We start from the raw sequence: 15,709 nt of genomic DNA on the forward strand, positions 1-15,709 counted from the left end.
CAGTATGCCTCTGAATACCAGTTTCTGGGAATCATCAATAGAAAGAGTGCTGTTGCACTCAGATCCTGCTTGCAGGCTTCCCATAGGCAAACAGGGTGCCTTTGATCTGATCCAGCAGGGCTCTTCTAATGCTCTTAGCCATTAAAACGGGTAGCAAACATGGTGCCCTCTGGATGCTGCTGACTTACAACTCCCACCATTCACATTTATCTGTTAATGTATTTCTTGGTTACTTACTGCTATTACAATTGTCACATTTTAGTACTCGCCCTTCACCCTAAGGCCCCAGAGTGAGTTACATTTATTAAAACATAATATTACACAATATTTAAAACAGTACAGAAGAACTTAGATACAAAAATAAGGTGGGTCCTAAAAATACAAACCTCAGGTGTCAAAAGCCCGGGGTTAAGATAATAGTAGTGTCAGCAGTAATAAAAATGAAGTACTTGACTGATTTTCGAAAGTGAAATGAATTAATTGGTGACAATAAATTGGAAAATTCATTTAGAATTGGTAAAATTTATTTACAGGTGGGAGACAGAAAGAGGGGATCTTGATACACAGCCTGAGGGCGACAGTAGCTGTCTCCAAGCTCCTTGCTACTCTGGAAATGATATGGCTGGTTGCCACTACCCCTTTACTCAAGCCACAAGGGCTCAGCTTGCTCTCTGCTCTGCATGGCCCATTGATGTCAATGTACTGTTCTTTACCATCCTTTCACAGGGAGTCAAGCAGGTCACCACGCCCCATTCTTGTTCCTTCTTTCCCTCTTCTCTCTGTTCCTTATTTTCCTTCACTCACCAGCCATCCAGATTGCAATGTGGAATGATAGCAGGGTGATAGGGGGCATCATTCAGAGCTTCCCATGGCCATCAGTGTGTGTGTTTCTTAATGTTTTTTACCACCATTGATTGGGAGGAAAATCACACTCTCTTCATTCTAGTGGAAGGATGTAATTTTCCCACATTGCTGAAGAGTGGGTCAGAGAAACCTGTCTGCTCTAATGCTCTGTCATTACAGCCAAGAAGGCACAATTTTCCTCCCCATTGGCAGTGGCAACACAATTAAGAAACACGGTTGTCAATATCCTCACTGAGGAGCTGATCAGAATTCAAGTGCTAACAACAATTTTTTTATTTGGCCAAAACCAATTAATGTGAGTTACAGGAGCTTCATGGGGTCATTTTATGACCTAGGATAGATTTACCCCATTGTCTAAAGTTTTTTGTACTGTCTGATGAGTATCAGTTATTTATGCCTGGCCTCTTCCTCTTGTTTCAATTTGCAGGGTAGCATTGGTGACTCCCCCACCATGCACAGAAGCCAATAAAACTTTATTCTCACTTGGATGCCAGTAGACTTTATGAGTTATATGAGGAAGCTCCTTGTAAGGTGGACATCAAAATCATCAGACTATTTAGAAATCATGAAGCCTAATTGCATCAAGTTCTTCATTTGCATTATCATTTTTAAATCATTTGTGTATAGAGCATTCACAGTTTCTTGACTTTTCATTTTTGTTTGAGAAATCTTAAAATAGAAATTGATACTATTCACCATTTCATTAAGACCTGAAGATAATGCATGATTGATCTCCACCCTCTTTGGAAACATATTCTGTGATTGTTTGTTTCATTCTATTGTCATGGCAATGGCTGGGAGTTGTATTTTGGGCCTCTGAATTTTTCTCCCTCAAGGCACCTCAACCTTGCCTAGAGAAACTGCATACTACAGATTTAGTGTTATGTTTCAAGTCATGGATTTATATCTCTGTCATGTTCTGACATCCCTCACACCCTTGGGGATTAACCTCTGAGGTCAGGGAGACTGTGAGATTCACAGAATCATCACTTCTCAGCTGTTTTGTAGTTTAGGCATAATGGTATATAGCCCATGATGGGCCCTTTGGCGTTGGGAGGCAGTCTAGCAGGATCCATATTGGCCAGCAGTGGTGGAAGTTGCACCAGTAATTCCTGCTGGTTTTAGGCCTGCTGCTGCCAGTATAAGCCAACAGGCTTTGAGTAAAGAAGTGCTTCTGCTTTAAATCGGTAGAACTGCTATCCCGTGCAGTCTACTTCGTTCATGTGGTTACCAGACTCTTTCTCAGAACAGAACTGTACTATTCTCTTCCATTCACCTTCCAGTTCCCTCCTCTAGGGTTTCAATTCTGCTGCACTTAACAGAGAGGCGACATGATTGAAAGACTGCAGCAGCATGGGGGTGAGGATTGTAGTATTCTGCCAAAGTGTTTGTATAGATATTTTGCGTATGCTCCAATGTATGGAAATCCTGTTTTCTTCAGATCTTCTCTATATGGCTCCATACATTTATGGAGTAAGGGTGAATTTCAACCATTCTTCTTGAAAGTCTTGTTTTAACTTGTACTGAGCCATTAAATCTATCAACTATATATAGTTATCAACTCAGACTGAACCCCAACTCCACCCCACATATTCCTCTAGTGACACTCCACGGTCTAGCATCACTTCAAATGTAAGCGAAAATTTGGCGGACGTATTGAGCTTGGATCACAAATTAACTTTGTGGGATCTTTCCGTTCTTAGGAAAAGGGTTGTCTCTCATTACAAACATATTTAGTAGAAACTCATATGCAGAAAGAGAACAGATGTCCTGGACTACTATTTGTGTGAGGTCACTTCATGCATATTATTTTAAAAAGGTATCCATATTATTTTAAACAACTTTTACATGCCTATGTTTTAACTGTGATCTACTGAACATGGTAGAGCACATTTGTAGTAATAAACTGTTGAGTTTATACAATTCCACTCTGCTTCAGTTAGGAAGCAAGGCAGTCAAGCAAACACACTTGCACTTGCTTTGTTTACAAATAATTTCAACTTTGTGAATTTTGGACAACACAGTATGTACTATTTATGAACAGAACAGTTCATTGAGGATGCTAGATTAATGAATTGTGGTTAGTCATTAAATTGTTATTGACAATTAAACAACTATCCAGGCTGCACAAACAGTTTTTAATGTAATATTCTGCTAGTGAAATTTGAGGCATCATCATGTCACACTCTGCCTAATATCCTCACACATCTATATTATTTTAATGTAATTTATTATTTTAATAAGAAAACCACCTTGAGGTCCATTCGAGGGCTGAAAGTCAGGGCATAAATTTTCTAAAATAAAATATACAATAATTTAAAATATATGTCCTTTCATTTGAAGGAGGATGTCAAATGAAGCATTTAAAAGCAGTTTGAAATGCACAACCCATAAAACACCTTTCAAAGGACTCTGGAAGACCTGACAACCAGCTGTTGCCTTGTGAAGCCTATGGCAAAGTCTTCACCAGTCCGATCTTGTGGAACACTTTACAAGGGGCCTTGCTGATAGTCAGGTTTTTTGAAGCCCTTTGCCAAAGGGCCTTGCATGTGCCACCAAGCAGCTGATTGGCACTTTATGTGATATATGATATCAGGTGTGGGACAGATGAGTGTGACTTGACCAAAATGTCCAAGCAGGTGAAATAGAGGAAGGCCTGGTGGGCCTAATTAAGCCTGGTGGTCAGAGGTTCCACACTCCTGCATTAAAGGATGTACAATTTCAAATATAGGTGCATCTCTTACAAAGTTATTTTAATTGTATTTAGTAGCTTCAGAATGACTGGTAAAAATCCAGACGTATGGTTACAGCATATGAGCAGTTCTCTACTTGCCAGAGAATTTATAAAATGTTGCTTGATACCCATGCCAATAGATTTAATATTATTTCTACTCCAGTTTCATCTGTGGGGTACAACCCCAACATGATTAGGGGTTAAGATATCAAAATTGCAGATATTTTTACACTAGTCACAAATGTGCTGTTTAGTTCTCTGGTTCTCCAAACCAGCATTGATTTTTGCCTTTTCTGCATTATACTTCATGACTGGACCATGTGCCAATTGGTCAGCCTTTGTGATGCTTTGTTGAACAGGAGGATTTCCCCCACAGGCACTGCAGTCACTCATGTTCTCAATTAAAATAGTGTCTGTATAATGAGGAACACTCCGTTCTGTTATCAGCACAGCTTATTTACCTATCATTCAGCTGTGCTGAGAGCAGCTCTGGTCTGACGGCCTTCCACCTCATGAGAAGTAGTCCTTCTGGGTCACCTTCAGACTGCTCATCATACACGCTAAGTTTTCCATCAATTAGCCCTCTTATTCCTTGCTTTTGTTAGATCCTTTACTTCAGTGTTTCCCAACCTTGGGCCTCCAGCTGTTTTCGAACTACAATTCCCATCATCCCTGACCACTGGTCTTGCTAGCTGAGGATTATGGGAGTTGTAGTCCAAAAACAGCTGGAGGCCCAAGGTTGGGAAATGCTGCTTTACTTCACATATGCACGGTAGTGTCCATGCCTTCATCCCTTATGATGTCTTGAAAAAATGCATAGTTCTTGCACAGCACGGTGGAAGCTTCTGAAACCTTGTCAGAGGTTTTCTGTGCTTTTTAAAAATCATAAAGAAGCCATTTTTATTTTATGGATTCTCATTTTTCTTTCTCTGATGTCATACGGAGTTTCACACACTTAGCATATCTATTTAATAGTGAAAATGCTTTCATACACAAAACTTAAGTAACTTTATCTCCACCCAAAAGTGATAGAAGGAAAGCTCAACCACCTGGCTAGAATTACTGGATGTTGGATATATCTAAAGAAGAGGTAGGAATACCTATGGTGCCTTTCATCATGGCCTTGGCATGTATGGTCCTATAGGCATGTTTGTGGTCTGAGACAGGCTTTAATACAATTGCTTTTGCTAAAAAGATCTACCCAACAAGCACTTGCCGCTCCATTTGTGAGACTGCGTGTGGGTATTACTTGCGGAAGAATAAATGTTGCGAAAATCCGAATGTTCTCAAAAAAACAATATAGATGTATTATGATATCTTGGCTGACTTTACTGGCATATTAACTTAGTGTTGGTTTCAAATTTCACCAATTGAAAGCTGCTCTTTAAAAACATTTGTGAATAATTGCTGTATTGTCAATAAATATTTTAATGACTACTTGCAAGCTAGAAAACCTAAGTTAATACCTGCAAGACAATTCGAATAAAAATACTGTAAAGCTAATTGTTATCCATTATGTTATACAGAATGTATACTTATAAATTTATAAGTATAATATTATACTTATTTTTAAGTGGATCACAGCCAAGACGTGTTCCCTGAACAAAGGGACCTTCCAGAGTCTTGCTGTTTTTGGGTAGGATTCAATCACATACCAGCAAATTCAGGTTTGATTTGGTACTCTTTCACAACAAACTCACTTCCCTAAAGAATCAGATTTTTAATGATAAAGAAAGTAGCAGGTACATGCACTGGAAAACGTGGAATAACGCTTGCCACACCATCTTACAACATTGCCACAAACAAATCAGAATGCATGCTCAATAAATAACCGATGTCATACAACCTCCCCACAAACTTTATGCAAACAAATCTGGATGGATGCTCAATATACAGGGCTTCTGGAAGTAACAAAAGAGTTTAAAATACTAATTCTTGCAAGTGATCTCAGACAGATGCAAATGTGAACCTCAAAGGGGGCTGAGAGTCTGGGCTTCAGGGACAAGAATGGACTGTGGTTTGAAACTCCAACAGCCATTCCTTAGGGATGTCAAAGCCCATTAGGGTTCATTTTTCATCCAGCCTCAGAAGTTTGACTAGAATTGTGTCTTGTTGTTTTGTATGTTTGTATGTATGTTTACTTGGATTTATAGTCGGTCTCGTTGATTGTGTTTATAGTGACTGCAAGGGTGTTAGATGCTGTGTTTTAGGGACTGGAACTGGTTTTCTGGCAAGGAAGTTGATTATAACCCTCTGTTGTTAACCATGTAAAGTTGGCTGGTTTTAACAAGACAAATTGCAGAGAGCTGTCTTGAAGACTTGTGACAACTGTTAGACCGAAAGAATCACATTTTGCTCATTATTCTTTTGAGGAATCAGCATTATAGGTGGCCTGTCCCCCACCATTGGATCAAATAACAACTAAAACTTCTATACACAATGTAGGTGTCAGGTATTTCTCCAAAGAGATTTACTGCAACCATTTCCTCCCAGTCCAAAAAGCAGTGACATAGAAATGACCCCCACACCCCATAAAGCTGGCAAGGCACTGAAGCAACAGGAATTTTCTCATACATCAAGCCCACTGCTGCAGAAAATGTTGCTCTCCTTGCTTTACAGAAATACAGTGTGAGTTAGCGGGTGTCATAGTGTCACCATGCATAGGATTTACAGTGGTATCTCGGGTTACAGATGCTTCAGGTTACAGACACTTCAGGTTACAGACTCCGCTAACTCAGAAATAGTACCTCGGGTTAAGAACTTTGCTTCAGGATGAGAACAGAAATCATGCTCCGGCGGCGCGGTGGCAGTGGGAGGCCCCATTAGCTAAAGTGGTACTTCAGGTTAAGAACAGTTTCAGGTTAAGAACGGACCCCCAGAATGAATTAAGTTCTTAACCGGAGGTACCACTATACACTGTTCTGAAACTTCTGATCCTGTAACTGCTATGCCCTGCTTCAAACTGCTTCTGCTTCTCTCCATTGCGACTGGTATACGTGTATGTCAGCAATTTTCAAACTCCCCCCGCATCCCATGAATCATTTGAAAGTTGCTGAAGGTATTGGTGGACCACTTAATGATTTTTTGCTTGTTCTAGCAATTTTAATTCCATAGAAATTTGTAACACATTAAAGAACAATATAAGAAATAAAAGGAGCAATAAAAAGAAATGTGAATATTTAATGCAATGGATGTCCCATCTCCCACTTTCAAACACAAATCCAAAGACACACCGTGGACCATTTGAATGAAGCTTGCAACACTGGCGGTTCGTGGATCACAGTTTGGGACACCCTGGTGTGTAAGACATGCAGTCATGTTGCTCAGAACACTTGGTTGCTAACATGAGGTCCAAGATTTAAAATCAGGGCTGTGTATAAACTCTGTGATAAAGCTTTCACTAGCGCAGGTTGACATAACAAAAACCTCACAGGCCGGTTCCACCCGCCCCCCCCCGCCCCGCCCCCCCCCCCGATTATTTGCAGCTCCCTTGAATAATTTGAATACCCATTCCTTGTGGATCTTTCTCACCCTGATCAAGTCAAGCAATTATAGTGGAGATAGAAGAATTGTATAATCTGCATTGCTCCTTCTTGGATCTAGAGGTGTGAGGTGCTGCTGCCAGAATCTGCATGCTTGCTTCAACCACAAGCCACCCCCACTGCATGGCTTCTTTTGTGTCTGAGATCTTGGCTGCGAGTTCTAGAAGAGCTGCTCCTGCCTTGCACCTGGCCTGGGAGGACAGGACCCTGACTGACTCCAGCTACAAAAGCTGAGGTTGCTGAACAGATTACTAGGTTGGAGTACTGTTTGTGGGGCAGGGATGAGGTTTGTTGGCGGGGTTGTTACTGTTATTAATATTAGTTTTTGTATCTTTGTTTTTAGATCTTACCATGATTTATATGGAAATTGTTCAATTTAGTTGCATACTTTTGGTTGTGCTTTTTATTGTTTATGCCTACTTGTGTTATATTTGTAATTATGTAAAAGATTCCATGTCGTAAGCCACCTTGAGCATGGTTTTAACTATAGAAAGGCAGCCTACAGATCAAATGATGTTTGTATGTTTGTATTCCCTCTGCATATGAATTGTTGGGAGAGTGAAAATTTTATGAAAGAACAAACATAAGGAACCAAATGATAGAGAAGAAAACATGGTAAAAAGGAAGAGTGAAGGAAAAAATGGTGGTGCACATAGATCTGTGAGATAAAGAGAAGAAGAGAGGCAGCAGGGAGGTGATGATGCAAAAAGACTTGTGAGATGGGAAACAAAAATAAGAGTAGGTGTTGGATTTTGTCTGTAGAAATTCAGGTGTTTGGATTTATAAGGGTCAGTGGCCTGCTTATTTATCCTTACGGGGCAAATCAAAACTTTTAAGATGGCAAAGGAATGTTTAGGACTGTATATAATGAATCATTTAAAGTTAATATATACAGACAAAACTGTGTTACAAAATGCTAGCCAAACTACTGATGTCACCATCTTACATTAATAAAAGTGTAAAAGTCACCCTCAGAATGCTTTGAATTATATGCCCCTTCTCTAAGGCAGACATAATCTGGAGCAAGATATTCTGCATTAAGGATCACCTTGGTACAGATTCTTCCTTGAGCAGCTAGGCAGTGAGAGAGGAATGAGACAAGTGGCAGAACTATAGTAAGGCGGAAGTTTGTACTGTCCTCTAAAGATTAAGGTACTCCTGATTTTTGCTTCTGAAAGAAGTCTGAGTAACTGGAAACTTTCTACAGAGGGAAGACACACACATTGCTATTATCATATTAGTTCGAATGGCTTATTGTTCTAGCTCTTGAATGTATACACATTCACTTATTAAATAATTAATTAACAACAGAACCCAACTTATTAAACAGCTCCCACCTCATATTGTTAGCAGCAGGAAGTGAACCAACAATAAAATGATCCATTAATACTGAATGGCCTCGTTTAAAGATCCTGGGAAGGATTCAACATTGTGCTCTTCCATTTTTTTTGTCAGTACAAACATTTCAGCTTTCCCAGTGGAATAATCAAATGTCTCCTCCTCCTGCATGCTGTTCTGGGGGTTCTTCAGACCCCATCCCACCCACCCCTGAGCCAATGTGGGGGGAGGGGAGAGGAGGAGAGGGAGGAAAGTGCCTTGCACTAGCAGAACTCATTGCACTGATTCCTGCTAGCACACCTACTTAGTTGAATCCTGCCCACTGCTCTTTTGTCAGACTCCCCTCAGTTGCTTTGAAGCTGCTGTGTGCCATCAACACTCAATGCCAAAGTTATGATCTGTGGCTCTTCTCTCGGGGATTATTGTGAAAGTATTTGATACCTCTTTGTTTTTCCATAGCCGTTCCAGTTGAAATCCTTTCTTCTCTCCTTCCCTCCTCGCCGTCTGTGTTCTGCAAAGCTATTTTTCTCTTCTCAATTAACTCCCTTCCTCTTCTTGTCAATTGCCATGGATCCTTCCTTCCCATTTCCCATGTGCAACTTGCTCCCACATTCTGCTCCAATAGGGATTTGCACTAGTTACACACACACACACACACACTTGGGTGCCATTAAAATGCTATTGCTTAAGAAAATGAAAACTTAATTTAATAGCTTGCATTGTGCTTCCTTCCCCTTTCCTCCACAGAACATCCCTACTCTGGGAAGTGTAGCAATAACCATGGTGCTCCACAATTGTGATGAGGTAGCAGTGGCTGGATTTGGTTATGACATGAGCTCTCCAAATGCACCACTACATTACTATGAAAACATCAAGATGTCTGCCATCAAAGAGGTAAGGTACTCTTTGTTCAGTAGGCAGTAGCCTTGATAGCTAAATCCATGTTCAGAAGCAGAATATCTCTGAATACCAGGTGCAGGAAACAAACAATGGGGGAGGGCTGCTCTCTTCCTACACTTCTCATTGGTTTCCTGAAGGCATGTATTGGCCACTTTTAGAAACAAGATGGGAGACTTTGTGGACCCTTGAACTGAGCCAGCTATTTATGAAGCAAAATAGTTAACTAGTGGTTTTCCCTCCATGGAGGAAGCTAGGAAAGACAACAAAGCAAATCCAATATCACCTGGATATTGTGCTGCTAGGAACTCATACAAATAGTGGAAGCTCATATTTCATGGTACCGCTCAAAGGATTCATTTACAGCAAAATCCTTTTTTCCCCCCACTTCCCGACCAGGGAGGTGGGGAAAAAACATCACCTTAGCAAGGCGTTGTTGGCCATTTTCCATTTATGTAACTTACAATTGCTACTTAAGCGACATCCAAGCTACAGACTCAAACTGGTTTTAAATAGTTTGTAACCATCATGGTTTTCCCAGAACAATGCTGAAAAACCATATAGTGTGAGGCTATGAATAAGTTTTTTTAATTGGAGATCCCTAAATGGAACTACATTTCCGTGAGTTCTGAGGGTGGGGGATTGTGACAGTTTTGTGACAGTTTGAATCACACAATATGTATTTATTTGATGTACACATACAAAGCTCTGGGAGTTGGTTTTGACTGTCCAAGGGAGAAAATGGCAGGGTTTGAACTCAAGTGGTGGGAATTTTCAAAGCCGAAACAATTAAGATCTATAATCAGGCAATATTTTAACCAAATATATTCTTGCTATGAGTACTCAATCCATAATTAATTTAGTAGTCTTTATGTTATTGTAGAACTTGTTTGGTTGTTGTTGTTTTTACCATTTTGGAATAATTAGATAGTCACCTCTTTGGAAACCAGACTATACTCCCCTGTGCATTAAATATGTGGACCAGGGGTGGGGAACCACAGGACCAAGGGCCAGATGCAGCCATTCAAGCTATTCTGTCTGGCTCTCAGGACTCTTCCCAGATTGTACCCTTCAATGGACCCACTCTTCACTTTCTCAGGTGCTTTTGGAAATCATACTTGCTGCTCCACTCACTTTTGCCTCTGACCCTGCTCACCAGTGGCATGGAGCCCGTGGAAGGTTGTCCATGAGGGTATGTGTCCCTCAGGTTGAAAAAGGTTCCCCACCTCTGGTGCAGAAGACAGGACAGATTAACTTACCCTTCCTTACTCCCATTCAGCAGTGAAACAATTTGTCCCATAGCTGAACTATTTTTGCAGCAAAAAGTTTTATGGAGATGAATATTTGCCTTATGGCTGCTACAGACTGAAGTAATCTGTGAGACACATCTGATTGTCAGTAAAAATGACAGGCAAATGCAGCTGTTATGGACAGACCAGTCTTCAATAAAGGTAAAGGTAAAGGAACCCTGACAGTTAAGTCCAGTTGCGAACGACTCTGGGGTTGCGGCGCTCATGTCGCTTTACTGGCTGAGGGAGCTGGTGTTCGTCTGCAGACAGTTTTTTCTGGGTCATGTGGCCAGCATGACTAAGCCGCTTCTGGCGAAACCAGAGCAGCGCACGGAAACGCTGTTTACCTTCCCGCCGGAGTGGTACTTATTTATCTACTTGCACTTTGACGTGCTTTCTAACTGCTATGTTGGTAGGAGCTGGGGCCAAGCAATGGGAGTAAAGTAATCTGTGAGACGCACCTGATTGTCAGTAAAAATTACAGGCAAATGCAGCTGTTATGGACAGACCAGTCTTCAATAGAGTCCAACATTAAAGCATCCTCGACCTGCAAACTATATTAATGGAGGAGCTGCTCACTGATATATGAGGAGCTCTGTAGACAAAGGTGCAGGAGGATGACCAGCCTTTATGAAGTATCTCTGCCTTCCCATAAGGATTCCAGGTTACATGCAGAACCATTAGAAAGAGGTATGAAGAATGAATTGCTTTCACGTCATCTCCCACGTAGATTGCCTTTTCTCATTATCTGGTCTGTAGGTACCAGGCTAATCCTCACCTCTCAAACCCAAGTTCTCTTAGGTTTCACTTCCCCTAATACAAGCAGAGCCATCTGCTCCCAAGTATCAATATTTAATTCTTCTCTAGCCTTCTCTTCTCCCCTCTGGACTAATTGTTTATAATATTATGGAATCTAACTACATGAGAGGGGATTGCATTTCTGCCTCGCCTCGCCTTTTTAATATTAATGACAGCTAGTAATTGTTAGCCACTTGGGAATTAAGATGAAAGGTAAAAGGGGCAGTGGCTTGGTTTCTCATCTTCTGCTTTTCCCAGGAGTGTAACAAGTGAGAGTTTGTAGTGCTGCAAGACTGGTGTTCCATGATCAGTAGACTATGCAAATGCCAAGAGGTGAGAAGAACGTTGTGCTATTAGTGATCCATGGTAAAAGTACATGTATTGTCTCTCATAACCAGTGCTCTGGAAAGAGCAGTTTTGTCCTTTTGATACTGGGTCAGCTGAGGTTGTATCCTTACTTACCTTTATGCAAGGTTCTATATGCTCCTTTTACTTTACAGGTGCGTGTTGGCAGGATATCCCACCGTATGCCATAAAGAGCCAGTTCTGTCTATGAAACTTTGAAGCTTTTTGAACATCAGTGTTAGTGCCAAATAGGTACAAGGTTTATACGTGTTGTGAAAGAGAGGAGGAAATTAATCATCATAGCTCTTGGGACACAATTATCCATAACAATGGGAGGGAAGGGTAATGAGGGTGTGTTGAATATAATTTTCTTTCTTCTATTCTGTAGTAATATTTACATGTACAGTAAAGCCTTGAACAGTTTCATTTGAACTTAAAACCTATGCCTTTTAAAATGAGTCTTTGGGATTCATCCAGGAAGGTAGGCGTAACATTTTTGAGGCCTAAAACAACTATTGGATGAATGAATGACCTGAGTCTAAACTGTTTTGTCATAGGACAGGGGAGTAAAGTCCAGTGTACAACAAGCAAAAATGCATTTTCTGTAAATTTTCAGACAAATCAATCTACAGAAGACTGAGAGAACCTTGAAAATGATGGCCTGTGTGACTAAGCACAAAGTGTGTTTTGCTTCCAGTGTGGCATCATGTATAGCAGGAATGGAGAACCTTTCTGGCTCTGCAATACAGACATTTTTTTAGGATTGGCTTTGCAGGCCAAATTTGACAGGTGGGTGAGGTTGCCCACCTGTCAATCACTTGACATCACAATGACGTAAGAGCCAAAACCTGCATTCTGGTGTGGTGAGGGCTCAACTTGCTCCAGGAGGGTTTCCATTGACATTAGTTTCATTGAAACCACTTCCCACTCCAGGAAAAAGGCATGCCTCCACTCCCCATCTGTTTATGCACAGGGAGTTCAGTTGTGTTTTCTTCATGGATCAGCAGCCACATCTCCACCTGCCCCAGGGCAGCTGGGTGTGGCGTGGGGGAAATTGCCTTGCATGCCAAACAGGGAGAGCTAGTGGCTCAATTCATCCCACAGACCAGAGGTTCCCCACCATGATATTTTAGGAAATGAGAAGAAATTGCTTGTTTCGTTTCACTTGGTACTGCCCTGTGTACTGCCCTGTTAGAACTTCTGTTCTGATACAAAAGAGAAGGATGGAATAGTCTGATAAAAGAGGTCTGTGTACTCTAAACAATATATATAGGTAAAGGTAAAGGGCCCCCTGACCATTGGGTCCAGTCGTGACCAACTCTGGGGTTGGAGTGCTCATCTCACTTTATTGGCCGAGGGAGCCGGTGTACAGCTTCCAGGTCATGTGGCCAGCATGACTAAGCCGCTTCTGGCGAACCAGAGCAGCGCACGGAAACGCTGTTTACCTTCCCGCCAGAGCGGTACCTATTTATCTACTTGCACTTTGATGTGCTTTCGAACTGCTAGGTTGACAGGAGCAGGGACAGAGCAGCGGGAGCTCACCCTGTCACGGGGATTCGAACCGCTGACCTTCTGATCGGCAAGTCCTAGGCTCTGTGGTTTAACCCACAGCGCCACCCGTGTCCCTAAAAATAATATATATACCTCTCTGCTAATCTCAGTTCAGGAAGGTAAAAGAACCCCAGCCCAAATCTCCATTGTTTTTACATAATAGGAATAAATAGAAAATTCTAGTCCCAAAAGTATATATTTGCATGCACGCGCATGTGCACAGTCATTAATAGGAGCCTCTCTGGGAATGTCCATCAACCAGCAATTCTATTGTGCTGTGTCTTAGAGGGAACAGACCTGCAGGCTACGGTGTGTGTTCCCTAACGCAAGGTGTGTCATTGATTTACACGCAATGTCTGCTTGACATCTCCCTGGACACCATTTAAAAACCCAGTGACTCATCTCTAGGGAATTTCTTCTCAATACACACAAAGCCAATGAACTGCATTTGTTTGCAGCTGGGTGGAGATGGCCCCTCCTGTGCAAAGACATGAGCGATAAAACCTCAGGATAGAAACAAATGGCCTTTTTCTATTACCTGCTGCACTATGTAAGGCTGAAGGTTTTGTCAGATTTTTAAGGGCAAAAATGCTGAAAGCACATTACCTTACTGTGAAATCATGCGTTTCTGGCTACCAGCTACATATCTGTGGTGTAAATTATATGCATATGAAGGTATGCAGATCATCCAGGAAGCATCCAGCCTAGATGGAGCTGGTAGGACTCACTGAACTCAGTGGGACAACTCATGAGTAAATTTGTATAGTTGCATCCTTATGGTAATAGTTATCGAACATTTGCCCAAAAATCTGGACAGCTATCGCTCATCAATAGCCTTATAGTCAACAGGCATTATTGGACACCCACTTCAAATGTAACAGTCCTGGTCCCCTGCCTAATATGAGGGTGACCCTGATCTTTAAAGGTAGCCAATCCAGCCTACTGCCAGAAACACTGGGAGGTGGTTGGGAGGAGTGCAGACAGGAAGCAAAACTAATAAACACTGAGCACTGTTAATGCAAGATAAGAACACCTCTTCTCTGTAGATTCAGAGAAAGAGTCCAGCAGAGTGAATGGCAGCTGCAAAACCTTATCCCTAAATACGGACCTGGCAGACTAGTGGATCTCAGTGGACAAAGGATATCTGAGAGCAATGAAGCCTCTCCTATCCTGCTCCAGATGCATTTTCAAGTGGCTCCCTGTTGGAGTTTCACACCAGGAACCACCTTTGCAGAAGGCCATATCGTTATCTACCACACCCCCATGGTATGATGCTAGGTGCACAGTGCTGCACAAGCCCTGACTTTAAGGTAATTGCTGGCGCTTGAAAAATGCTGTGTACAGGGCTTTGCAGAACACAACAATTAGCTGATTGGTGCTTGCGGAACACTATGCATGGGGCTTTCCAAGACTCAGTGATCAGCTCAGCTGTGTCTTTACCTTTCCCACAGCTAATTCATATACAACTCCTAATACTGGAAAATCTAAAATGTGAGCAAGTGCTTGGTTTTGGTCCAAAAATATGAACACTCAAGCTTTCATCTTAGGTCCTCATGAGCATAAAGTTGGCTGAGAGATTGTGCTTACACTGAAGGTGATGTGCACAATGCCTATGCAAATAAAGCTGTTGGTGAAAGACTCTGTCTACTTTGTTTAGCCAAAGGGTTGAGGTGTGTGTGGGTTTTTCAAACAGGTGTTTATCTAATATTCAGGGTCACTGAGAGGGAGTACAGGGGGTACTGCTCTGTTGGGCAGGGAGCCCAAACTCTGAACTTTCATAAAATAAAATAAAAATCCTTAACGTTTGTATACCAAATCTTATGAAACAAAATTTCAGGAGCCATTTGACACAATTGTTTTCTGAGATATGAGCCTGCTCCCACCTTTCAGTGCTTTTAGTCAATAAGTAAAGTCATAACTGATTGATGAGAGCTATAGCAAAATTTTGTTAAACAAGCACCTTGTAAGGCTCAAAATCAAAATCAAAATGACCTTCACCAACAGTGTAGAAGGGTCTTCCTTGTTAATTTTGAAACTGTTTAGAGTCTTCCATGTATGACTCTTAATTTTCCTCTAGATTCAAACAAGAAGGAAAGCACTCCTGAGTTCATTTTGAGTCCTCCTTCCTCTAGAAATGATATTTGTCAAGATAACATACTTGAGGAATCCATAATTTTAGTATAGCTATGACTAGGCAACAGCATCTCCACCCAAAAGCAAACACTACACAGACAGGACTTTAGGGTTATTTTTTCTGAATAGAAAAAAATAACACTAAAAGATTACATTGCTAATGTGAATGCATATACCAGTTGCTGCAGAGTGGCAAAGCTGGCATTGTTTACAATGCT

General features: G+C 41.4%; 2 protein-coding genes across 13 annotated transcripts in view; one reads left to right on the top strand and one right to left on the bottom strand.

Moving 5' to 3' along the window:
* The window catches only part of ST3GAL3 (ST3 beta-galactoside alpha-2,3-sialyltransferase 3), a 188,531-nt gene that overhangs the window by 156,605 nt on the left and 16,217 nt on the right, over positions 1-15,709 (top strand). For 10 of the 11 annotated variants that reach the window (XR_013987441.1, XM_081009497.1, XM_081009498.1 and 7 more), the window contains one exon: positions 9,226-9,372. The exons of the other annotated variant lie outside the window; for it this stretch is intronic. Coding sequence is in view for 9 of the 10 variants with exons in the window: in XM_081009497.1 (XP_080865623.1) it covers positions 9,226-9,372 (147 nt within the window). In the remaining variant the exon portion in view is untranslated. The remainder of the gene's footprint in view (positions 1-9,225; positions 9,373-15,709) is intronic. 11 annotated transcript variants of the gene reach the window in all.
* Positions 1-15,709, bottom strand: part of LOC308479108 (uncharacterized protein) — a 46,596-nt gene that overhangs the window by 8,093 nt on the left and 22,794 nt on the right. The gene's annotated exons all lie outside the window — the stretch shown is intronic.

The sequence above is a fragment of the Podarcis pityusensis genome (assembly GCF_964106645.2).
Source record: "Podarcis pityusensis genome assembly, chromosome: 6".
NCBI classification, from domain to species: Eukaryota; Metazoa; Chordata; class Lepidosauria; order Squamata; family Lacertidae; genus Podarcis; species Podarcis pityusensis.